Source organism: Thermobia domestica, chromosome 12 (assembly GCF_964235325.1).
Source record: "Thermobia domestica chromosome 12, izTheDome1.hap1.1, whole genome shotgun sequence".
Lineage (NCBI taxonomy): Eukaryota > Metazoa > Arthropoda > Insecta > Zygentoma > Lepismatidae > Thermobia > Thermobia domestica.
This window is the reverse complement of record NC_137465.1, coordinates 205043047-205070670: the sequence shown is the minus strand read 5'-3', so window position 1 is coordinate 205070670 and position 27624 is coordinate 205043047. Positions and strand designations below refer to the sequence as shown.

Below are 27624 nucleotides of genomic sequence, written 5' to 3'. Positions count from 1 at the left end.
AATGCTGATAAAGTAGAGTCAACACATAAAATATCTCTCTCTCTCATAACTTATGACTGAAAACGGTACATAATCCTTATTTCACTTGCCTTCTTAGGTTCGTTTGCATATTTATAACCATATTTCATATTTGTTTCTTTTTATAACCCTGTTCCCCGTGTTTACGAGGACAGTATTCTGTCATTGACAAATACAATACCTCTCAATGACTATTTAAAAAAAGCGCGAAATTTTCGCCACAGATGTTCCAGCTAGCCAGGAATAAACAATTTATTCTTGTTTGAAAGCAATTCAGATATAATTGTACAGTGTCTTCAGACAGCTATTGACAAGGTTAAATTGAGTTCGCACTGCACAAGAAGATGGTATTTCGTAACATCTCAGTAAAAATAATAAAATGCAAGGAAATGGAATATTAATCAGAAAGCAAGCTTACAGTATATTATTATTTAATCCAACTTTTGGTACTATCGTATAATTCAGACATTGTTTCCGATACTTCGACACCACTCTGTATACCATAATGTTATAGAACAATACATATGTATTGACAAAGGATTCGACCATAAGGAAAATAAACTATTTGAAGCTGACGTAGTTTTGAAGATAAACTTTGAGAAACCTACTGTTGTTTGTAGATCATCGTCAGCTGTGAGAAGAGAGAAGGTAGCTTTTTAAAAAGTCCTGGCAGAGTCATGTTATGTGACGCAACATGAACATACCCGTCGTGATGCAATAAATTATACCTCCTAAGAAAATACAAAGTTAAACCAGATTGTACGTGTCGTTTTCCCGTAACTCTCTCAATTTTCAGTTGTTCAGGTATATATTTCCTTCAGTTTTCAACTTAATTCTCGTCCTCTTCTACACACCATTGCAGTCTTTGTACCTCTCTATCAAAAGCGTCTGAGAAATGTTTTTGTAGAGTATGTTTTAGGCACTGGGAAATGTAACTTCCGAGGGCACTTCTGAACTGAAAATTTCTTCCTCACAGTGAGTTCTTTAGTTTTCAAAATATGCAAAAGTCACTAGGGAATATATCTTGGGTGTAGAGTGGATTACGGACCACTTCCGAAGTTCTTGTTCTGTAAAACACCTTTCTTCTTGTCCGGGAGACTATCTTCTCTTTATCCAGGTATCGAGAGACCTAACGTGAACCTACCTCGACACTTTCAAGTGGTCTGTCAATATTCTTTCCATGATCCAATGAGAGAACCCTGTAAGGCAAGGCTATAGATATACTCAACTGTTAGCCTTCTGTCCATGACTAGGACCTCAACAGGAGTGTTTTTTGAGGGGGAGGGTTGCTAGATTTGGGATTCCGGAACTTGGCAGATCTTCAGTTGATCCATGTTCCCCCTTAAATTCCTGCCTCCACTTCCGCACAGTAAAGTTTAGCATGGTCAGTGTCCTCAACAAACATTTTTAACTTGCGATGAATATTGTCTTTTTCACAATGTGTAAATAAAAGTCTGCATTAGGCACCTTTATGATGAAATTTGTCATTTAAGGTGAGTGTGAAAAAAGACTTCTTTCAAATGAATGTATTAAAAATGAACTTAGAAGCTTGAAACTTTGCACAGTTAAGCTTCAAAGTCTAAAGCTAATGCAGGTGTTATTATTTTATCTATCCTTACTAGTTTTTAAACTGTAGCAAAACGACACGTAATTTTGGTTCGCACCTCGTATAACGGGTTTCTTGAAAAACGCATGTATACAAGATGTTTCAAAACAACACAAACAACGTTCGGAAGATGATTCCTGACACCAAGATAAGACAAAAAGTATAGACCAACATGGGTGCACAAATGCGTCATTTCAGAGTTATAGGCTGCCGAAAACATGAAAAAATGAACTTTAAAGGCTCGTAACTCCAATACTATGGGACCTACCGCAGTCGGGTCAAGACTTAGGAACTGATATGTGTGCTATCCAAAAAATGCATGTTTCAGAATCCTAAGGTTCTCACACAACAATTTATAGAGAGGGAGCTCGGCTACGGGCATTTAATTTGAAGTGCTCACCAGGGTGCGAATTGGCGGGGGGATGCCAGGAATTTCCCCCCCTGACAAAAATCTTTCCCCCCCTGGAGAAGAAAAATTTTATCCCTGGCAGGGATAACTTTTTCCCCCCTCTGGAGTATTTTTAAATGGACATGAAGATAGAAAAAGGGAACAATTCTTACTTTGCGTAGCTAACCTAAATATTGCTTGAGTGAAAATTTATGAAACATCTCACATCTCAACTGTTTTGTACTTGTTAGTAAATATAAATTATATATATATATATATATCTGTGTGTGTGGGAGGACGGTGCGCATATAAGTGAAATTCATCCCCCCCCCTGGGAAAATTTTTCAATTCGCACACTGGTGCTCACTAACTACCTCTATAAAAATTGTTACGGAAGTATACCGCAGAATTCTGAAACTTGGATATTTGGGTAGGGCACATAATAGTTCCTAAACGAAGTTTTGACCTAACTACGGCAGGTCTCATATTTAAGAAGCTATGGACCTTTAAAGTTCATTTTTTTCATGTTTTCAGCAGCCTATAACTCCGAAGTGACGGATTTCTGCACCCAGGTTGGGTGCCTTTTGTCTTATCTTGGTGTCAGGAATCACCTCCCAAACGTTGTCGGTGCTGTTTTGAAACACCCTGTATATTTATTTATTTTTGTGTTATTTATTAATTTATTTTGTTTTTTATTGATATTTTTTAAGAAAACCTTGAAAAGTTCCTTGTATTTTGATCCCTTTATTGGGAATCCTTTGTTTCAGCTGCTAAACTGGAAAGTATACTTCAGTGCATACGAGTACTAAAGATAACTTCTAACACGTTATAGAAATCGTAGTTAAATAAGATATGATCTTATAGTCAGCCATGTTAGTAAATAGCCATAGTTCGTAGATAAATAACAGTATTACTTATTTTCAAGATGGGAAACTGAAAGTTGAAGGAGGGCATATTTGAGAAATGTTCAGCCATACGATAAGTCCCGGGCCCAAATCAAAGGAAAGAAATGAGAGTATGTTGGCAGACAGTTGCTTTTCGAATACATTTAGAGAAGACTACAGACAGAGGAAGTGCAGTTAGTGTGATTAGAACCTTATTGAGCTACGTAATTTATATGCAAGAAAAAGCATGCATTCCTCAAAACAGGTAATATTGCCATGAATAGCATTATGGAACAACGTTTATTGCTTTAGATGTTAATTGCCTTTAAAAATGTAACTTATACTGTTTGATCGGTGGTCTGAGACTCTTGAGTACAAGAAGCGGTAGAGCAGTTTATTCGAAAAATAAAGTAAATAATCATCTGATGAATTTGTGCTACTTTTCATTCTAGCAGGCAACAATTTTTGTTTATTTATTTATTTATTTATTTATTTAATCAGTCTAAAGTAATTAAGAGTTCACGCATTAGCTTCCTAAGTAAAATTCTACATATTGAGTGTTTGGAACACATTGTAAGAATTAATAGACTACTCACCCAAATACAGTTTCTCCCAATTGGTTTTCAAGTGCTTCACTCAGGCAATTTCATCATCGTCAGGGTCACAAGACGTTTTTTTTTTTAAACATTTATTTATTTATTTATTTATTTATTTATTATGTAAGACTTCAAGTTCTTTTTCTTAATAGAGTGAAACAGTGGAAATATTGGAAAACGTTATTTAGGTTAGTGATGTGTTAAAAATGTGCAATTTCTTTGAAAATCTTCGTAATTTTTCAAGGGTGAGTTTTCAGTATTTAAAAATAGAATAGGACTAATGACTTTGGGAAAATATAAACGAATATGACCGGATGAGGACGAAGTAACATGTTGAAAGAAAATCTGGCGGACCAGTTTCGGTAAAATTAAGTTGAAATTCCATTGTTCTGTAAGTCAATTTACAAACTAAAAAGAAAGGCCTCAGTGGTAGAGCGCTCTCCTCTGGTGCGTCCTAGTTCAATCCCAGCTCCCGCCAAATGAGTTATGTGGTGAGGAAACCGTGTGCGTGGGTTTTGTCGGGATTATCCGTCTCCTTATACGTTCATTCCATATTATCATCGCGTCCATTAGCTTTTGAGCATAAGGTGGGACGTTAAACAAACAAACAAACAAACAAAACAAAAACAATATTGCAATAAGTCTAAAGCCATCTATCAATATTTAGAGATCGCCCATCAAATGCAATAATTACCTGGTTTGCAGAAATCCTACTTTTAGATTTAGAGGATTCGGAATTATGTAATGAATTATTATGTGATGCTTTTGGCATCAGTAGACATTTTGGCCCGTTACGTATAAGGGATAACGTCTCCGTGAGCACAGTATCTGGGGAATTGAAAAAGGAAGAAAGGAGAGAAAGATGAAAGCGGCCTGAGACCTTCATGTTAGGTACCATCCTGCCATTTGCGTAGTGTGAATGATGCAAGCCTCAACAGGGAAAACCTCACTGAGGATGGCTGGGCTAAAAAGGTTATCTTTTCGGCCGAGTGCCCCCCCGGGAATCGAACCCAAGACTACTCGCACCTTAAGGCAAAAACGTTAGCGAATACGCTATGCGGACCTCTAATTAGATATTAATGAAGTAACCTGTTAATGCAACGACATATTGGAATGACAAAACATAATACTAACATTAGAATAAAAGGTTTTCCAGAGAAAGACATGTCCATATTTGAGTTTAAGGACATCGTTCTGAACACAAAAGTAGAATTTGTGATATAAAATTTTCTGAACCGTTACGATTCATGGAAAGAATTCAAAGGAATCATGTGACACTTTTTGCAAAACAACCGTCTCCGTCATGTTGGCGTATAACAATTTATTTTGTCTATTTCACAAGTTGTTATTAATAATTGTATGAAAAATGTTTGGTTACACAAAATCCGGCATTAATATCAGAAAAAATAAGTGACAAGCAGTCACATATTGAAAAGTAACAGCGTTTTATTTGTAGGTGATCAATTTCCCTTTATTTAACTGTAGTTCTTTAATCTGAAGTCAATATTCGTCCTTCAATATTGCTTATTAAAGGTAGTGATTTTCATCCAACCAAAATCAATAAACAGGAGCGTAAACATAGAAACACTAGTAAGTATTTCGTAGTTCGTCCATAGATATTTAAACTGAGAGACTAATAATCATCTGTCAATTTATGATAATAAATAGGTTCCGCGGTGGCTCAGTAGTAGAACGTTCACCTCTGGTGCTGGGACCTCGATTACAGCTCGCACCAAGTAAGTTTTGTGGTAGACAAACACCGTGTGCGTGGGTTTTCTCGGGGTTCTTCCGTTTCCATCCACTTTCTTCATTCCACCATTGCAATTATTTCTCATCATCACCGTCAGCCTATCCGACATAACCGTGGAACGTAAAACTTAAACATTTCATGATTATAAATACTAGATGTTTTACTTTCTAAATTTCCTATATTGTTCATTGTTTTCATGTTATTCAATAAATTGAAAAAGGAAGTGATGAAAAACCCATAACTTAAGACGTACAAGCTTTGAGGACGAGGAAACAAATGATACCAGAACCTAAAGTTTATATTAGTATTTTGCAAAGATTGTTTTCTGCCATTATAATAATTGCATAAAGTAGTCAGATGCTTTTTACTTGACAACACCAACATAAGTTGTGAGCTGTTTATATATATATATATATATATATATATATATATATATATATATGTGTGTGTGTGTGTGTGTGTGTGTGTGTAATTACATTGACAAAGGGCCAGTGATCGAGAGTTCCTTATGTTGTAACTGGCAAATAAAATAAACGTGATATAACAAAAAAAAGTTGCGGTTTATCTAGCGTATGCGTAAAATTTGTAAGAAATTTGTAAAATTAAGAATGTGTTTATTGGGAGTAATGTAGCAAGGTACTTTTATATATGTTTTTCTTCTTTAAAGGATTACCTTCATTTTAATCGACCTGACTTCATCCGGAGATCCGGAAGAAGGCTGCGAACCCTTTCCCAGTTGGCTGTTGCGATAGAAAAGAGGAGAGAGGAACGTCGGAAGGTCTTAGAGAATCATCCAGATGAAGATCTGGACGAAATTGTTAGAAAACTACAACTCACTTCGATTCAGATACCCATCGGTAAGTTTCTTGTTTTCGTTCGTAGTAGTTACTCACCGGTTTTTCTCCCATCTTCTCATTTTTCGAGCTATCTTATGTGCAAAGCTTTCGCGCAATACTCTTTTTTAATGGGAAACACATGTTTCAAAAAGGGATAATATATCAACAATAACACTTTCGTAAAGGTTTGCAGTTTAAGATTACGGTCCGCGAATGAAATTAAGCAACTAAATCTTGTATATAGGTATCGTTTAATGTAAAGCTAGCTGAGTATTACATTTTTTACCCTTCCGAACCACCATAACAGCGAACGAAGCCTTTTATGGCGAATAAGTCTTGAATTCGAATTTTGACGCATTTACATATGACCATATTTATGTGTTGATCTGTTGTCTGGAATTCAATTGCAAATGTGGTAAGGTGGATAGGAGGCGTTCTGATTTCTACATCTTAAACACAAAATTAAATGCATTAATGCTACTGAAAATGAATCAATCATGCTTCACCTAGAGCAATAGATGCTTCTTAAAATTACGATTAATTTTGATGACATGAACAACATTTATCAAAGTATTGATTGAATTTCATCATCAACTTCAAGAACTCGGTGTTCTGTAGAGAACTGACTGGCACAATCTTAAAATAGAACCTGAAGTTTGACATGCATAATGTGAATATTATGTAATTTTTAAAATAAACATGCGAAAATTTACTGTTTACTTTTTAAAAATGTACAAAACAAAACAATGAAATTACAAAGTATTATAATTGTAGCTTGATGTTTCATTTAAGTTTTTAATGTATTGATCGATGACCATCGATTACAAATATCAACAATAAAACACTACAAAATCACCTATGTAGTGTTTTATATCAATGCTTAGTTGCGTAAAAAAAAGAAAAATACTCCTATTTTGTGCATTAACTTTTTCGTTTCAATTCTATGCTGAATGTTTCCCTACACAGTTAGTTAATAATATCTATTTATTTATTGTATTTATTTGTTATTGAACTGATGGCCATGAATGTTAAGTACGTTGAATTCCAACCCTTTTTAAAAAACTATAGTTAGTATCGTAAACAAAGTCTATGTACATCATCATCATCATAGGTATTCCGCCATTATTGACAGCTTACTTTCCGCTACTGAGAAACTTCTATGGTCCACGGTCTTCCTGTAACCTCTTCGTCTTCATGTACGATTTTTTTGTGGTTTTGATATCATCCATCAGTTCCTCCTCCTCCTCCATCAGTTGCTCCTTCCCTTTCCTCCTTTCACGTCTTTCATGATATAGTTCCTTTCTAGCAAATGTCCCAAATGTTTCTCTTCCTCTTCTTAATAATATCTAAAATTAGTCTTTTCTTCCCCACAAATCTAACACTCCTATTCGTTTTCCGCTCGACCCAGCTAATTCTCTCCATTCTTCTCCATACCCACATTTTGAAAACTTCTAGTCGTTTTTCATCATTTTTCTAATGTCCATGTTTCTGATCCATACAGTACAATACTCCACACAAAGCATTTTGTGAGTCCCTTGCTTTTACTCGTATTTCACCTTCACACTTCATATTATCATTAATAATACTCCCCAGGTATTGAAAACTAGACACTTGTTCTATTTTCTCCCCTCTTACTTCTATATTTGGTACCAACCGCTTCGTTCCACTATGGCTTTTGTCTTTCTCACATTTATTTTCATCCCATATTCTTCACAGCCCTTCTAACGTCTTACTGATTTTCTCTTTAGATTCTGCAACAAGCGTCATATACTCTGCAAACCCTATACACCTAATCATTTTATCTTCTACTAAAATGTCGTCTTCATTTTGTAGGATCTTTTTCACTATCTCTTCTAGATAGGTATTAAATAATGTAGACGAGAGACAGCATCCATGTCGAAGACTCCTTCCTATTGCACTCAAAAGCCCTTTTCAGATCAATAAATACCATGTACAATCCGCGGCAAAAAACCTGCAACATGAGGATGTAAGTTTATTGTGAAACTACACCTAACAGCACAGGGAATGAACATAACGTCTAAGTGGAACGAATCACGTCAGGATAAACCTCGGGCTCCTCCCATGCACACTTATTTTGGAGCAAAAGTCTTCGCCATTTCACAATAAACTTATATGCTCATGTTGCAGGTTTTTTGCCGCGGATTGTACAAGACCTTGATAAATATTTTACCATTACAGTTATTCTGCTTGTTAATTTAGTGTATTGTATTTTATCATAGGTAATAAACGAATATTCTCGCATCGCGAATTACGATCCCGAACAGAGAATAAAGTGCGACGTCTCCCAGAATACCAGGAAAAAATAACGGAGCAGAAGAAAAAAGATTCGTATCGCACCAATCGACTGATGGCTCAAATCTTTGCACAGGTAATCCACTTCTATAAGTTATGCTAGATTTATTTTCATTTGTTTCTGTGTTATTGTGTGTTTATTATATATATATATATATATATATAATGATGAGTTTATTTAGACTCCTAGAATCTGAATTCATAGTCAAACCTTTTGCTTGGCTGTTTTTTATTGTAAAAAAATGTATGATAATTTTATTCAACACTTAAATTCATATATTATGGTTGAGGTAGAGCATATTATGAGTATTAAGAGAATGTTATACTCGCTTTTCCACTTTACGAATAAAAGGTACAGACTACCAAACTAATCTTTCTCGCTCTCATGCTGCAATTATCACTGAAACATTTACATATGAAATACGAACAAAATTATAATACGAGTTTTCAGAAAACCTTCGAAGAAAACTCACCCCAGCACCTATTTCAGAAAACTGCTTCTTACGATTTTCCCTTTGGAGTAACATATGCCATATCATAGGGTTATTATTTATGCTGGAATAGATTATTCATTTATGCTGGAATAAATTGTTTATTTATGCTGAATATTGTTCATTTATGCTGGAATAGATTGTTCATTTATGCTGAAATAGGTTATTTATTTATGCTGGAATAGATTATTCATTTACACTGGAATAGATTGTGCATTTATGCTGGAATAGATTGTTTATTAATCCTGGAATAGATCGTGCATTTATGCTGGAATAGATTGTTTATTTATTTATGTACTGCATTTATTTCAAAAATATATACGCTGTTTACTAGTAGATTGTATCTGTTGTTGTTGTCTTCTAATGGTGAAAATAATACTTCTAACAGTTATGCACATACGACTTATAAGAAAGGATTATCAATGTATTGCGGTTATGCTTAATTTTACGTTTATTCGTGTCTGTTGAAACTTCTCAAGCACTGACTCATGACTAGACATTGACAAATATGGAACGAGTATATACCTGAAATTTTTGATGTAGAGAATACATGATTGATAGAATAGGTGTCCAATCCAAGTAGATCAATCAGGTATGGTCCCAGCTCTAGTATGATGTTCCTCCAGGTAAGACTTTCGTCGCAACTACTCTTGACTTTGGAAAGCGAAGTAGTTGTGATTCTCGACTCGAGCTGAGTTCATAGACTTCTTGTACTCGTGGTGAAATCGTAAGGACGTGTACCTATGAATCTACTTCTTTCATGGTATTTGTCAATACATGAACTTACACAATAACTTGTGAAAGGAGCTGATTTCAGTACTTGGAAACAGTTTCAGAGACACAATTACATAGCAGTTTTACAGATAGAGAATACATCAATGAACTAAAAATACACTCACGGACAAAAGTTTATTAATTAAGTTGAATAGCGTCCGTGATACCCCCCCCCCCCCCCTCAGCAGAAAATCTGGCGTCACTCGTGCGACAGAAAAAATAAATGAAATTAAATGTAAAATATAATCACGGACAAAAGTTTAAGTTGAATAGCGTCCATGACACCCCCTAGCAGAAAATCTGGCGTCACTCGTGCGACAGAAAAAATAAAATTAAATATAAAGTACAATCATGGACAAAAGTTTAATAATTAAGTTGAATAGCGTTCTTGACAATATCAAGAAGAGAGATAAAAAGTGTTCATTTTATAGTATATTTTTTGAATTGGGTTGTGAGATAATAACTTTATACTGCTTTCTTTAAATAGTGCGTTTAATTTAAAAAGAATAAAACAAAAAAGATATTTAAAAAAAATGAGAATTATGACAAGACGAGACAGAGTAGATATTATGTTTTTATTTATTACTGGACATCAGTGTTCTACAAATCTTTGAATGAAGGTTGTACGTTACAGGAGACCAGACAGAAGCTATCTGCCGTAACACGAAAGAGTGGTAGTCAGATGAGACAGACAGTAATCGATTGGGAGTAGAAGAGAGGACGTGAGATTTTGTGATGTTGAGTTTTAAAATACATTGATGTTCAGTAAACATTCTATATACATTTACTCAACTTCGAATGTTTATTCTAAACATATTTATGTATTTATCGATCAACTTTCATTGTGATTTTGAAGCCCTTACAAGTGAATGGAAGCTCTCTGGAGGTAAACGAATCTCATTTTCGTCCAGAGATGGAAAAGTATGCAAGTTGTATCCGAAGCAAATATAATATATCAAGTTAAAACAGCTTGAAACTAAATGATTTCCTGCTCTTCTCCAGTACAATACTTCAAACGAGGATTTATCCTAAAGAGTCTGTTAGGACTTGTGAGAGATAATTTGTGTTTGTTGTAGTTTTGCTTTTGTTTTATTTATTCTTATCTTGTGTTCATTTGTTTACATTTTCATAAAGAACTGGAATTTAATTTGATTGTTCTTTTTTCTTTTCTGTGCAGTTTGTCTAAATATTGCGTATTGTGTTGCAGTATTGTTTGGTTTTGAGAGAGAATGATATATGCATCTTTTATTTTTCTTTAAAATACAGTAATAAAACTAGTTGGGTATTTACAGATACCAAGCACATTACGAATTCTTCAACCTAAAATTCCGCTGATTATTGAATAAGTTTATCACTAGAACACAGTATGTTTCAATTATTGTACAGTCAGCGACAAAAGATTTTTCCGTTTGATTAAATCTATTTTAGGAATAACGATGGTATGGCTGAAACATACAGAAAATTACATTCTTTTTAATTTACTGAAAATTGTACTCGAATTGTCCTTCTATTCTAAACTTATTTACGAAACTAATTTTATCAAACGGAAAGAACTTTTGTAGCTGACTGTACGTGTAAAATATATGTTACGTCTTCCAAATATCCAAGTTTTACGATACATAATATCTTTTTATTTTTACATATACACTGTATGTGTTAATACCAATTCGGCTGGAAAAGTTATTTCTCACCAATGAAAATCGAACCTTTTTAGCTCTAGACAGTATGCTAATACGCTTAGAAATTTTAAGAATTATTTGTTGCACTTACTTGACATTCTCATTCCTGAAAACTCCTTTGCACTTCCAAGCTTTCGGCTCTTCCCTCGAGCTTTGATTATGGAGGATAAAAACATCAAGCATATAAAAAGAGGAATGAACTCACATAAGTCAAACAATGAAGATACTCTTTGTCCTATCAGCTGCTGCTGTCATTCAAGTGGAGGTGTGGCTCACTATGAAATGTAGGGGGTCGAGCAGGCACGTAGGCAGGATTTCGTGAAGGAAGGGGGGGCCGTGACATGAAATACTGTGGTCATCATTACAGGGGCTCGATCATTCTAAATTATTTTACTGGAATATATGTTGGTTCGTTTAGCCAGGATTTCGTGGCCGGGGGGGGGGGGGGGGGGGGCGTAACATGAAATTCTGAAAGCCCAGGAGCTCGATTAATCTAAACTACTTTACTATCAACATATATAAGTTTATTAGGACAATAAAATGAGGATATGTTGGTAAGTATTTCAATAACAAACTATGAAGAAATCTCGAGTAAAATAATAAACATATTGAAAAAGATTATACAATATTTATGTCCTTCCTCTGTTTATTCAAATATAACAATTTTCCTTTCATTATGACCTCAATCATTTTAAAAAGTACATATTGACTATTATAAAAAGCACATACTCAATAATGTCGTAAAATATTTTACAATATCTGCGTTCCTTTCTCTGTTGTATCAAATGTTAACAGAACTTTCTTTCCACATACATTTTTGTTTTTATTATTCCGTCAACTACTGTCTTTTCCAAATGACAGGTTAAAGGAGCAGTAGAAAATTGTTTTTGAAATACCGGTAACATGTTTGATACTGCAAGGATGCGAGGACGAAAAATTATGATAAAAAATATCCACGCTGTTACAGAACGGCACTATACTTTCCGAAGCTTGAAATCTCCCTGACTAGAAATTCTGAAAAATCGGTAACTTTTCTAGAAATTTCAAATTCCCTGACTCTTGCATGATATCTCGCTCACTTCGCCACCATGAATTGCAAGTAATACAAATCTCCTCATAAAAAGAGTAGCCAAAAGCTTCCTGTAGGTTTATTTTTAACTCTGATACTTCTTTTTCTCATTTCATTTTGTTTCATCCTTCCTTAATTTTTTCATTCCCAGCCTCGAAGGCGGGTGTCCCTTGGCTACGTGCCTGGGTCGAGTTATGTGTTTCTCTGGTCAGGGAAGGCATTATCAACTCAGGTTCGTACTTTTATTGTTATTGTGACAGTATCGAATGTCTTGTTCAATCAGTCACCCGTTCCTTATTTAACCAAACCTTTTAGCTATATTAAGTTTTAAATGCTTGAAAAGAATAAACAAATTTTCGGAAAAACAGTTTCTCATTTTAGGTTCCACACACAACGTAATATCGAGTCTTGAGAGCACGAATGTCATATGTCCCGTTTTTTAAAGCCTGTTTTGAATCGATACATGTGTCCTAGCAAAGCAGAGAGTTTGAGTTTTGCGACAACTGTTCACTGTGTATTATCAAGAAGCTATTAGTTATTAACAGTTTACATATAATATTTGTGCATTTGACATAGCAGGTACCAAGCTATCGAAATAGCTGACAAAGTCAATATTGAAAAAAATTGGACATATGACATTTGTGCTCTGAAGACTCGATATGTAGACTCAAGAATTAGTATATAATTGAAACCAAAAATGGAACGAACAGTTTTATTTCTTACTAGCGTCAATTACACGCTTCACTGGGTTAAAATAAGAAAAGTTAGTCCGTCACTTTTTACTATTACTGAAGCACTTTCTGATGCAATCATTTTTGTCTTGCATTCTTCAACCAGAACATATACATTTTCGGGATTTCCAACTCGAGACATTGCCACATAAAGTTGGCCGTGTGAGAAGCAGCGGGTTCTCTTTCCCCTCCCCCAAGTTGCGGGGCTAAATTTGGATTTAAACGGTATTGGAAGTATCACTGTTCATCAAAGCAGAATATCGGAAGTGTCGAAAGCTATGGATTCGACACTAATATCGGTCATTTTCGATCATTTTTATATATCCCCCCTTCCCCTCCTCTAGGTTCCCCTGTCAAAGTGAAATAATAAAAACCATTCCAGATTCGGACCTCATCTGTGTTAAAAATTCGATCGAGATCGATCGGGTGGTTCAAGAGTTAAGTCACATCATAGTCACTTTCATTTCATATATATATATATGTTTATTCTTTTAAAACATCCAAAACTTAATTCAGCGAACGGTTTGTTAAATAAGGGTAGATAATAGTGATTAAGTACGATATTCAGCACTGCCACAATAACAATAAAAGCACCCACATGGGATAGCAATGTACCCTTTCTGACCAAAGAAACACACAGCTTGACTCCAACATTTCACAGTTCTATAACTCCAATTTGACGAATGACAGCAGCAGTTGATAGGACAAGGCGTATCTTATCTTCATGCCCATTCCTCTTTATATTTTTTTGATGTTTTTATTTTGTTCTTCCTCCATAAATAAGGCTCAAGGAAGAGCCGAAACCTTGAAAGTGGAAGGAGTTTTCAGGACTCAGAATTTTAAGTAAATGATGTACTTCCTTCCTTTTCTTAAGAAAACAGAGCACCTGTAGCTTGAGAATAATAAAAGCAGGTGACTCTGGACATTTACTTAGTTGTGTTTTAAGTCTTATGTAAAATCTGACGAATTCTTTTATAAAAAAAAAATAATAATAATTGTTGTTGTGCGTCCTTCTGGCATACTAAAATTATAAAGGAAAATATTTGTTATTAAAATAGCGTCGAGTATTATTTTATGAAGAATTGTAAACAATACTAAAAAGAATTACAGAAAACTTCAAATATGTAGTAATATTGACAACTTGGTGTACAATTGAAATAAAACGGTTTTGAATGTAAATTAAATACTTAACTTTTGTATTCATTTCAGTCATTGTTTGATTTCTCTAATATCGCCAAAGATTCGGGGTGTATGTAGAATTTATTATTCTCGAGACACGTTAATTGATATATTTTCTCTTGTGCTGGGAAATGGTTCCCATGAAAAATGGAACCTGGAATCATGAAATTAAATGTTGATACAATAGCAGTTATTTATGGACATGAATTGACGGATTTTATAATAAATCAGAGATTCAAGTGGTCATGCTTTTCCTACCTTTCAATCATAAATAAATAAATAAATACAGGGTGCATCAAAAAGGATACAACAGATTCGAATACTCAAATTGATTTATTTATTTATCTTACAGACATGGTTTTGATGTCATTTTGTAGCAAAATACATCAAGTTTTGTCTCACGTAGTACACTAGTTCAGAAACAAGCCACCGCAAGCTCTAGTGGCAGGTGCAGCAAAGATGGCTGCCTTTATTGGTCCCGAGCATGCTAGTTGTGTGTTTTGGTTTAAAGAATCCAAGTCTGAAGCAACTGTGCAACGTAATTTTCGTACAAAGTATGGTAAAGATCTTCCCAGGAGGTCTACTATTTATCAGTATCATAAGTGTTTTATTGTAACTGAATGTTCGGTAAGACACAGCGAATCTTCAGGTCGTCCCCATACGTCTGAAGACGTTGTAGAGCAAGTGAGACAAAGCTTTATGAACAGTCCTACAAAATCAACCTGGCGTGCTTCTCGACAGCTGGGCACCCCACTCATGACAGTTTGGCATGTGTTTAGAAAACGGTTGCATCTCAAACCATACAAATTACAAATGGTGCAACAGTTTTAAAAGACACTGATAGAATTGCTTATAAGGAATTTTGGAAATGAAATGAAATGAAATCTTTGAGTTTTACGTCCCACGATTATGCCGGTTAGGCTCAAGGAGACGGTGATGATGAGAGATGAATGAAATGGTGGAATGAAGAGTGGGAGGAAACGGGAGAACCCCGAGAAAACCCACGCACACGGTGTTTGTCCACCACCAAATCCACACGGCGCAAGCTGGGATCGAACCAGGGACCCCAAGCACCGGAGGTGAACGCTCTACCACTGAGCCACCGCGCTCCCCAAGGAATTTTGGGTTTAGCAAGAAATCGACTTCAGATAGGATGTGCCGCATCATCAATTGAAGCCATATTGAATCTCTTTAGGCATAAGGTAAAATACTTGATGTATTTTGCTACAAAATGGTAAAACCATGCCTGTAAAAATAAATAAATAAATAAATATGAGTTTTCAAAGTTGTATGATACTCCCTGTGTATGCAAGTAATATTTAACGACTCATTTTGTTGAAATATTGTGGTTGACCTTAATCCCAGCTGCTGGAAAGGTTTTAAACTATGGTTAGAATTTCCAAGTCACACATCTTTCATTTTAGAGCGAAAACTAGCTCTCCGAAAATACCAGAGGTTTGAAATGTTGCTCTCAGTTGCGAATAAGAGATTAATTTTTCACATTTTTTTCTTTTATTCCATTAATCTGTTCTAATTTCCTTTTATTTTTTAATGCTACTTCTTTAAAATTTTATTCCAAATTTGGTCATTGTGAATTGAGTGTGAGAGACAAAACTAAGCAGTTTGGATCCAAACGACGCAGGTGCCATTTCCAAAAGGTATCAACTTTTCCGGCCAGAGGTGATTTATGATTGTAAACAGAACTATGTTTATATCTTTGGTAACAAATATATAACGGCTGCCTTTAAAAGCTTCGAACAAGAACGACGTGCTGTCAACTTTCGTGAGGGAACAATTAATGGTTTTGCTTCCTCCCCCCCCCTCAAAAAAAAAAAAGCTAGAAGTTAGTCTTCAAACGAAAAATCCGGATGTTTTCGTATTTACATCTGCAGAGTTCGGGTGAATACGAAGCTTGCTTCATTAATCTTTATGTATGTGAAAATAATCTTTAGCATCTAAAAAGGAGAGAGAGAGAGAGGGAGAGAGAAAAAGACGCTTTATCTTCAAATAGAAACATGCTTAGACTTGACATCAGTACAGATATGTATATATGTAGAGAGGGTACGTAGTTTATATAAAATTGCTTTCCATTACAGTTGAGAGGAAATAGCACCTTCATTGCTGTTTTCTAGCGTTATTTAGTATCTTTTTCTGTCCTTTTCTCATATAAGAACCTCCTAAAATCCCTAACGCTATTTATAACTTAGTGGACAGCAATAAAAAGTATTTTATCTCAGAGCTTTCCAAACTAGATCAAAAGTTAAGATGATTGGACAAAAGAGATAGATAACAGTATTGATTCTTACTAGGCAATATTCAGATTGACAAAATGTTGTGATTTTTCGGCTGAGATAATACTAGAGAAAGAAAGAAGATATAATGTTTGAGTTTTCTAGATGTAGTAAGCTATAATTATTTTTACTGTAGAAAAGAAATGTAGAATGTACGTCAACTTTGTTTTCAGTAGATATAATTTGCTGTAATATTAAGGATAATCAGCGATGTCAGATCGCTGTATGTAACCAAATTTAAATGTAAAACTTATTAATTTAGAGAAATGGCTTAGTAGGACATTATTTTCGAACTGTATGACTTTATATTATGATAAATAGAGGAAATAACTGATTTTGTATCACACAATTCCTCCATAGGCTCGAATTCAATGATGTACAGAGATAAATGCATAATTGAGCTCGAATCGAACCCCAGTCTCCAGCGTATCGTACCAATGCATTAACCACTTCACTACCCAATTCGCTCACTGAACGTTCATATATTCTATCTCTCTTGAGGTCAGTGCTCAGCCACTGTCAGATCACATTTACTGTATCACAACTCCTGTTGTGTGTGGACAATCCAGCGTCTACATTAAGAATACCTCTTACGGTTAAATCGTGCACCAGAACGAAGTTACGGTACAGTCATCGAATGTATAACTATTCAACGGGCAGACTGGGTAACGTAGAAGTTAACGCCAGCGGCGCAAATCTATCTTCAACATTGGGGGGACAAGTAAGACTTTTTGTTGTTGTTAAGTGATGCTCAAAATAATTGTGAAGTTGAAAAACAATCCTGTAGAGGATTAGAGAGAAGAGTTGTCTTCAACATTGGGAGGCGGCCAGATTTTAGGCTTATTCTGGGGGGCACATCAATTTCATCTCACTTTCCTTTGTAGCAATCGGACAGAAATCATCAGTTTTTTTCAAAAACATATTTCAAATCGGATTATTGGAGGGGACAGTCCCCCCAGTTCCAAGATTAGAGGGAACGTCCCCCTCATCCACCCGGGATTTGCTCCAGTGTTAATTGCATCGGCACGGTAAGTCGGAGACACACTTTCGATTCTCTGTCCAGTGGTGCATTTGTTCATTTTGTATACCATTTATGTATGGTTTATTTAATCTAATTTTTTGAGATGTGTTGTTTTGTGTGTGTAGTGTTCAACATTTATTTGTAAAGTTTAAAATGATCTCATCACAACTCCTGTTTCAGTTTTGTTTATATTTAGAAAGATATTTGAAGTGTCTTAATTGAGTGATTTGAACGCAGGTAAAATAGTTCCCGAAAATATCCATCCCAGAAAGAACCAGTTTCTTTAAATTAATAAATCTTTTATGTTGACAGGCAACATGACCTTGCTAATGGTTGGGGACGAGGTATGTTTCCATGTTTTACTCATTTGTTTGGTTTGAAAGTCAAATAGACACACCCAGCATCAATCTAGAGTTACTAATCTGTTTACAAAAGCATCCTTAACCTTGTGGTATAGGTCCAAAATGCTCTGTGCACGTTGTTTTTGAAAATGTCTGGTGCACGCGGACCCAGGTTCGTTTCCCAGCGGGGACAGTCGGTCAAAAAGATGTAACAAGCTTTTAAGGCTAGCCATTCTGAATGAGGTATTCTTAGGTTTTCCTCACTCACACCAGGCAAATGTCGAGATGGTACCTAATATTCAAGTCCCAGTCCACCTCCTTCCTCCGGATAGTGTGCTCAGCGAGGGACGTCATCCCTCAAACATGACGCGCTTAAGGCCATAGATGCTAGTAACGCCTAAAAATGCTTATACATAAATAAAGTGTAAACAATAATGGAACTTAGTTTGCTGCAGCTTTACTTATATGCAAAATATCATGTAACATCGTTCGTGTGAACGGATCTCCCATTAATATTCACCTTTCTAGCTCAACAATTAATACTCACTCGTCTATCTTCAAGCGCTAGTTATTCAATTTATGCTGGGGCCGCGGTGGCTCAGTGGTAAAGCGTTCACCTCTGGTGCTTGGGGTCCCGGGTTCGATCCCAGCCCTCGCCAAGTGAACTTTGTGGTGGACAAACATCGTGTACGTGGGTTTTCTCGGGGTTCTCCCGTTTCCTCACACTTTTTTCATTCCACCATTTCATTCATTACTCATCATCATCGTCTCCTTTAGCCTAACCGGCATAACCGTGGGACGTAAAACTCAAAGATGTTCAACTTACGCTACCACGCTTGAGTTCGTAGGCGTTGATGGACGACTTTCTCTTGGGTCATCCTGTAGACTTGTTCGACCACATTTGAATTTTGTATCCCAGCTTTTACATTGAATCATAAGATGAGCATTCCTCACCACCTTTTAATGTATCGTTTGTGCCAATTTTCGTGAAGATAAAGGAACCTAATCATAGCTCAGCACTTGATTTTGTCCAACATACTGCCGCTGCCTAGTTTCATGGCTGTAACATCGATTCAACAAGACTTGTGAAGAGACAAATTAGCACACATATTAGAGATATACCAACTAATCGTTATTGATTATTTTTAAAACATATCTAGCACATCTCTATCGTAGTGACAGTAAGAACTTTCTGGCTTCCTCTCGTACTGTCATATTACCAATTATATATATACAATATATACAGGGCCGGATCCAGGATTTTCCGAGGGGGGGGGTGCACCAAATAACTGCCATTACATTTGAATTAAATTTGAGTTTTTTAAATGCCTTTAGGCATCTGTAGTGTGAATGAGGAAGTGCCCTGGAAATGCTAAGTGTCTGCCCTCGGTCCTTCAACCTTCAGAAAATTGACTGAAACTATTGATTTTGCAAAACTCACTGCTAGCTTCTCACTTTAGGTAGTGTATATTTACAACGAAGGGGGGGGGGGGGTGCATATGCACCTTTGCACCCCCCTAAATCCGGCCATATATATATATATATATATATATATATATATATAGGAAATGAAGGATTTTTTTTTTTTTTACGTATATAGGTAATATGATGTTTTACAATTTAAGAAGATGCTTTATCCCCTGTTGCTCTTATTTTTACTCTCCAACTCTCCATTGTTTTATTGTCATAACAATGCTCTCAGAATTTAGAGCTAACATTCGCCAAATAGCACATGATTTTATTAAATTGAACAGTAATCCGCGGCCCATAGTTTGAGAAACGTTGAATTTTTATTTATTTCTGTATTTTCTGTTTCGTTCCATTTTCATTTTGACCATAAAATGGCTAATCAAACTGGTGAGCGGACAAAGAAAAAAATCGTCAACTCGATTTTTTATATATACTAGTATCGATTAACCGTTTCACTGGGTTAAAATAAAATAAAAATTTTAAATGCACAACTCCTTATCTCAACGTAATCGTGTTTCGTAACCGTGAAAAAGATGCTGTTTTTGTTTTTAGTAGCATGGATTTAAACGGCATCGCAAGTATCTCTGTTCATCTCAGCGACTCCGAAAACTATAAATTCAACATTAATATCGGCCATTTTCGATTATTTTTAAATATCTCCCCTCCACTAAGTTGCACCATCAGTGATATGTTAAAATCCATCCCAAGTCCGAACTTCATGTACGTTGAGAATTTGATCAAGCTCGGTCGCGTGATTCAAGAGTTATTAAGTTTTATTAATTTTTTTTCTCTCTCCCCCTCACCTAAGTTCTACCGTCAAAGTGTATAGATAAAAATACTCCCCGGCCCGAACCTCATTTATGCTGAAAATTTTATCGATATTGGTCGAGTGGTTCAAACGGTGCGAAGTCACAAACATAGTTACTTTCAATTTTATAATATAAATAATCAAGATCTTGTATCCTATAGGTGGATAGATATTACGAGGGCAAGTCAAGAAAGACTTGGACTGATTTTTTTCCCGGCAGTTCTGTTAACGCTGGAGCTTCATAGTTTGGCATACAAGTAGGGTGGGTCTTGCTGTGCAAATATATAAAATGTTGTTAAGGAATCATTGCATGTTTGGTAACCACGACTTTTTATTGCAGGTGATGTCCTGCGCCGCCTCTAGAAGTCGCCTGTAGAAGAAATGGAGTCATTACGAGATGAACAATTTGCAGCTATACGGTTCTGCTATCACCTGGGGAAAAGTGCAACAGAAACTCTAGGAATGTTGAGAGCAGCCTACAAAGATTACGCTCTGCCACGAAGTACCGTGTTCTGGTGGTTCAAAGAGTTTAAAGAGGGTCGAATGACAATCACGAAAGCTGGTGGACCAGGTGTATCAGCGTCAGCTGTTACTGAGGTGAACATTAACACGGCAGCAGTCATTGTTAGAGAAGATCGCCGCATCAGTATCGACGATCTGGCAGCCGCACTACGCATATCTCATGGCAGTGCCTTCAAAATTTTGCATGACCACCTCCACATGAGCCGAGTGTGTGCGCGATGGATTCCGCGACTCCTGACACCAGAGCAGAAGGCCGTTCGAGTGGAGACTTGCAGGGAGCTGTTGCAAAGGTTTGAGGATGGTGGAGACGCCTACCGCACCGTGCGACTTTTTTCTATTCCCTGCCCTAAAATCCAGACTGCGTGGACGCCGCTTCTCTGATAATTCCGAGGTTCTGAAGGCATCGGAGGCGGTTTTGAAGGACCTCTCAAAGAATGGCCTGCGACACGTGTTTGAGGACTGGAAGACTCGAATGAAAAAGTGCATTCAAATGGGCGGGGACTACTTTGAAAAGGATCATGTGCCTGTTGCTGAGTAATAATAAATTGCCTAGAAAAAAAATCAGTCCAAGTCTTTCTTGACTAGCCCTCGTATATTAATAAACAGTAGAAAAGACAAAAATAATTGAAATTAATCTAAATGGAGAAAACAAACCCCGTTTGTCAAATCTTTTTATAAAACAAAAACATCTGTGAGTAGATAAGGTTGTCTGATTTCTGATAGCAACCAGTTTTGCTTTCCCCATCCCTTGTTTTTCCAAACTCTGTCTCCCAATCTTTTCAAGCCGGGTCATAAGCTGCTGTGTTTCCTAATTTGTTTTCTTCCTCCGTCTACCTTGTAAGGATCTGGCTGTACTCCGCATGACTAGGAAAGGAAAAGACTGTACTTTATCAACACTGCATCTGTGTGTATATTTATGTTGTCTCCAGGGCTATCATATTTCTTTATCAAAAATAATATTAATGAACTATGAAAGCAATTTTAAAAGTAAAAAAGTGAACATGTAGTATTGAGGTAAGTTAACATTTGGAGAAATTTTGAACTACATACGACGATCAGTCGCGAAGCGTGATCCCACAAGTAGGATAGGCCCGATAAACTAATAACACAAATAACATTTAATGTATCATAAAATGTTTAAACTTATAGTCAGAATTCTATATTCCTTATTGAGTTAAAAAAAAAAAAAAAAAAAATCTTCAAAGAGCTTCCTTAGCTTGTTGTAACCAGTGAGCCATTTACATTTTGTTTACCAGTGTGTACAAAATTTTCTTACCATTTTCTTAGTTTCAGTATTGGTCTACGCTCTTTAATAACGCACTTGTTTTCAAATGAACAGTGACAAAATGGATTTCGCAAAAGAAAATCCACACTTTCTGTTCACTCGGACATTCTGACGACTACACGCACGAATATTCCAGAATTATTTCCGAAAATATACTACACGCACGCCTACTTCCCGCACATTCTTAAACAAAGCGCTGCAATTAGTATTGCAAATTCGTAGGAGTCCTAATCCTCTAAAACTACAGTATTTCCATTTTCAGGATTTTTGTATTGGTATACTAGTAGCGTTTTCGTCTTGGTTATTAAATGTTTACTTAAATGACAAGAGTTGTACGACAGACACTAGTCTATTATTATTATTATATTATTATTATTATTATTATTATTATTATTATTATTATTATTATTATTCAACAAATATTTGCATGAGGAAAACACACAATATGTGTTAATGGAATATTCCCATTTAGTTCCACTACAAATATTTTGAAGTGCAGTTCATATTTTCTTCTGTCTGGAATTTGCAGGGGGAATGAGGGGAATTTCCTTCTTATTTGCTGTTTTCATTTCCTGCATATTTGAAATTGGAGAGAGAGAGAGAAAAAGAAAGTACATTCATACAGTTAGCTGTCAAATTTCTTGGACAAGCGTTTGTTACTTGCATCTCTCACTTTAAAACAAATGCTGCATTTACATACAATACTGCAGTTCATTAATATATCACGTGATGATGACTGCACTAGAAATATTAATGGTCAGAAGGAATTTCATTTGAATGCACGCAAGATATTTAATATTGTATTCTATACAGTGGCATATTTAAGGGAGTGGCTTCCGGGCTTAAGCACTCACCGAAATTTTATCGCAACTTTTTATTGTTTTATATGTATTGCAGAATTGTCACATTTCCAGCAATAAAGTTAACAAAGCCCCTCCCGATACAAGCAAAGCCCTCCGAAACAAAATCGTAACTACTCGACTGATTCTATGAAATGGAAAACTCAATTAAAATTACATACAAATATTATTAATTTATCTTGTACGGTAGTGTTTGGTAAATCTATACATATGTTTAATGTATCAGAGTCATATTCTACAAGCCATTATAGACCAAGCCCTATGTAAAAAAAAAAAAAAAAACAAAGGAAAAAAAAAAAACAGCTACTCTGAATAACTCCTGAGAGGATATACCTAAATTGAACAAGTTATCACTAATAGAAATACATAATTCTACACATAAACTTCTCACTCTATGTTAAGGAAATCATTTTATAACATATTAGCATTGAAAGATGCCTTCAACACTAAAACTAAACTCTCAGAGGCGAGCCTTCGCACCTTCCCAAGAATGCGTGCAATCCCCAACAATATTAGTTTCGCTCCCTGAGCAGCGTAGCCCGCCAGCCTGTCTAACGAGCTGGCGAGGCTCAGTCGGAAGAGTCTTCAAGTGTTTCCAACCTATTATTTTGTTACCGAAAAGAAAACAAATGTTGAAGTATTGATTTTATTTTATAAGGAACCAAAGATAAAGAAAATATACGGTAAAAAAAACAGGGTAGGCTTCAGAGCTTCATACTACGCTTCGCCACTGACAACGAGTAGTATTTCACTACGAAATGTATCATATTATTATATACAGAGAAAGATTTCGGCTGAATTAGACACTGCTTCAAGACGAAAACAATGCACAAAAACACATCTGAATTCACAAGAACCAAAAGCAAAATTATATTTCGAAATCCGTTATCAGAGTAAGTAACAAAAAATCTGGATATACACCCGCAACAATACAAAACTGTTACTAACCACATTTGGTCAAACACTGTGTATACATTAATACATCTAACACGGACAGATCGATTAATTTACCCTTCATATATATATATATATATATATATATATCATTCAATATTTTGATTCTAATAAAATTATACTATGTTATTTACAATATATATATTCAGAATACAAGATGTATGATATACATCACAGAATATTTCATTTATTATATTTCTATTAGTACAAGAACAATAGATTTAATTTAGTTCCTTGTTAGTTCCATAGAAAATAGTGAGTAATTTTTACTGCTAAAAAAAGATGTCTTACTGTAATAATGAATATACTATTTACTCATATTGTTTTAATTTATTTTTCTCTGACTCTGATTTCGGATTAATTTTCAACCTTCGACTGGTCAATTTTCAAATCAAGATTGAGCACAAATTTATATTTTCTTCGTATACGTTTGAACTTGCCATGTCTTCCACATAGTAACTTTTGGAGCCTGCTAATGACTTCTGAGATTTTTAAAAGATTTCAATGCGACTTTTTTAGTCTGAACAGTAGTCCTGGCCGTAACGGGAATGTACGTGGGTCAGTCAGAAAGTTAGTTGCACTCCTTCGTAAATATTTTCGGTTAAAGGGTTATTTCGATGAAACTGTGTGGCAACACTGCAGCCATGTAGCTGTATCGTGTGATGTAGTGCTTCCACGAGACAAGTGGAGGTGTTCTGATAATCAGTCGTAAACGTGTCTTGACAGCTGCAATTGGCGTTCAAATTGGAAATGCGTGCAGTGATTCGTTTTTTTGTGGGCGAAAAGGTGTAACTGCACTGGTGTACGGTGAAAATATAATGTCACATCAAGCTATCGCGAAGTGGTGCAACATGTTTTGAGGACGGACATACAGATATTGATGATGCTGAGCGCATGGGAAGACCATCAACTGCGACAAATCCGGAAATCGCTACTCGCGTGAATGAATGCATTTTTCCAAACAGACGCATAACAATAGACGAAATCGCAAATGAATTGGGTATTTCTCATGATAGTGTGCAAGAATGATTATCGGACATTGCACGCGATTTCTTTGCAGAAGGCATAGAAAAACTTGTACCACGCCTCAACAAATGCTTAACTAAAGGAGATAATTAAATTGAAAATTTATTGTAAAATTTCTCCTGTTTTATTTTCTTAAGCAGTGCAATTAACTTTTTGTCTGACCCTCGTATTTTCTTTATAATCATTTTTAGTTAGTAAATTGTTATTAACACCTTTTTCATATAGTTAATGGACATTTTTTGTTAATTCATTTGTCTAACATTGATTTCCTGTAATCATTTTGCGTGCCTAGTTGATATATTTGTCGTGATTGTTCGTCTACATCCTTATTATTTAAGACAACTTTCTTAAAGAGTTTACGAAGTTACAGTCTTACGTAAGACATCGTCTGTGCTGGATAGATCTTTATACGAATCTTAATTCACAAGAGGGGGGCGCGGTGGCTCAGTGGTAGAGCGTTCACCTCTGGTGCTTGGGGTCCCGGGTTCGATCCCAGCCCCCACCAAGTGAACTTTGTGGTGGACAAACACCGTGCTCGTGGGTTTTCTCGGGGTTCTCCCGTTTCCTCCCACTTTCTTCATTCCACCATTTCACTCATCTCTCATAATCACCGTCTCCTTTAGCCTAACCGGCATAATCGTGGGACGTAAAACTTAAACATTTCATTTTCATTTCATTTTTTTAATTCACAAGAATGGAAAATTTCAACTTAAATTTACAAGTAGATAAAAGCAAATTAGATAAACAATGGGATTTTATAATAATAAATTCAATTCAGGAACATTGATGAAATTTCTCTAGATATAACTTAACACCGAGATTACCATTGACATAAATTTTAGTCAGAACAATATGTATTTAAAAAAATCGTACAAAATCGTGGTATGTCAACATTGGATGCTGCGCTAAAAAAGATTGCGGCAGTTGTTTGTTCATGTTTATAGCGTGCTATACAAACTTCATGAAAAGTTTGATATTTATGAGTTTACTGCAGATGCACAATAAATTAAGGACGTTTTGAGGCATATTTTGTTGCTCAAAAAGTAGAAAACATGCAACAAGGTGTAAAAAGTTTGTGTTTAATCTACATTTGAGAAATGACCATTTGATAATTGAAGACTAATCAACCGACATTATAGTCAAGGATAAATAAAATTTACGTAATATAAAATAAGCAGTATATTCTTCATTATAGACATTGTAAAAGTACAAACTTCGACTTACTATGTCGTACTGTACTTAACCGCCATACGATAGATAATTATTTATTTATGACTTCTTTTACGTGGCGAAGTTAAGGCTCTGCAGCCTTCTCCTGTCTACTTGGGAAATATGAAATTATAACAATGAATTATTTTGTTGTTGTTTCTTACAGAAACTGCGAAGCAGGGCACTGAAAGGTAAATTGGATCTAACGAACAGCACGAGTGTTTTGTCCGCACTTTCGTGACGACTATACTGGCTGCAGCGAAGATGAAATGTGAATTGCAGGCTACCGTGTTCGACAAGACTGTTGGACGGGTTTGTTAAAAGGAGAACGCATTTTAAATCTTGTAACGAATGATATTCGAATTTATAAATCATAGGAAGAAAATACTCAAAATCTCACTTTTTTAAGTTTGTATATGCGTGTTATTGAATATACCTGACAGATTGCTATTTACAGCAATTACTATGAAATGAACAAACTGTCAAAATGTATATTACCAGATTTTTTTACGACCGATATTTTGTACATCTTTTTTTTTTCTTTTTTGCAAAAAAAATCAATAATTATATAAAGACGTAACTTTGTACGTAATATATTTTGTATGAAAATGCTTTTGTATATATTTTATTAAATTTTTCATGCTTGGACGTAATGTATTTTGTATGAAAATTTCTTTTGTAATTTTTATTAAATGTTTCATGCTGTGTATTTATTCTTTTTATTTATAGTACAGACTTAGTTTTACAAAGCATATTAAGAAGATAAATGCAGAACTTTTTAGTATCAATTATATATATACCAGTTCCTGATTATTATTTGTTCTTAATTTGAATTATATATATAAACACCTGGTGTAACTGGCCATTTTGTGAGCCTAAGCCCCCTCCAGCGCAATCTACTAACGACCTGCTGAACTACGTCCAGCCTAGTGCGAGCACGTGGTCAGGGAGCTGCGACGCCCTGTGGCTAACAAGTGCATCAGGAGCTTTCTAGACCTAGTGGCCGTCACGTCTTGTTTTCATGTGACTCCCCAGTTTGCCTGACGACGCTCGGTGGACGCCGAAAATTGGAAAGCACCGGCCACAGGAATCGAACCCAGGACCACGTGGACGTAAGTTCAACGCTATAACCACTAGACTACAGTGTTCCCCTTAATTTGAATAAGTCTCTCGATAATTTCAACTACCTCCTCTATACTCTTCTGAAATTGGTGAGGTTACTTAAAGAAAAAAAATATATTCTACATATAGTACTGAACTATAAAGGATACGTCACTACGTAGACAAAATCCAAGACAAGTTCTCCATTAGATTGGTAATACGTTTGTATGAGAAATTGCGCCATTTTACTTAATATAAACACTTAACTTTTAAAAAATTGGCCATTTTAGGTGTTACAACTTCTATCTTCAATTTTTTTTTTTCAGTGTTGGTAAGTTCTGTAACTCACTGAGTCTACAAATATGAAGAAATCGTACGTAGCAATAGTTGACAATGAAAATTTTTAAAATATTTATTTTTTC

General features: G+C 35.5%; 1 protein-coding gene across 6 annotated transcripts in view; it reads left to right on the top strand.

Moving 5' to 3' along the window:
* Positions 1–26749, top strand: part of LOC145666964 (uncharacterized) — an 87637-nt gene extending 60888 nt beyond the window's left edge. For 2 of the 6 annotated variants that reach the window (XM_081734601.1, XM_081734602.1), the window contains exons 8-10: positions 5910–6099; positions 8319–8467; positions 10291–11750. In XM_081734601.1, coding sequence (XP_081590727.1) covers positions 5910–6099; positions 8319–8467; positions 10291–10368 — 417 coding nt within the window. In that variant the 3' untranslated portion in view covers positions 10369–11750. Of the gene's footprint in view, positions 1–2937; positions 3146–5909; positions 6100–8318; positions 8468–10290; positions 11752–26267 lie in introns of those variants that run through there. The other 4 variants (XR_014127842.1, XM_081734603.1, XM_081734604.1 and 1 more) reach the window with 4 other exon arrangements.
* The last annotated feature ends 875 nt before the right edge of the window (positions 26750–27624 follow it).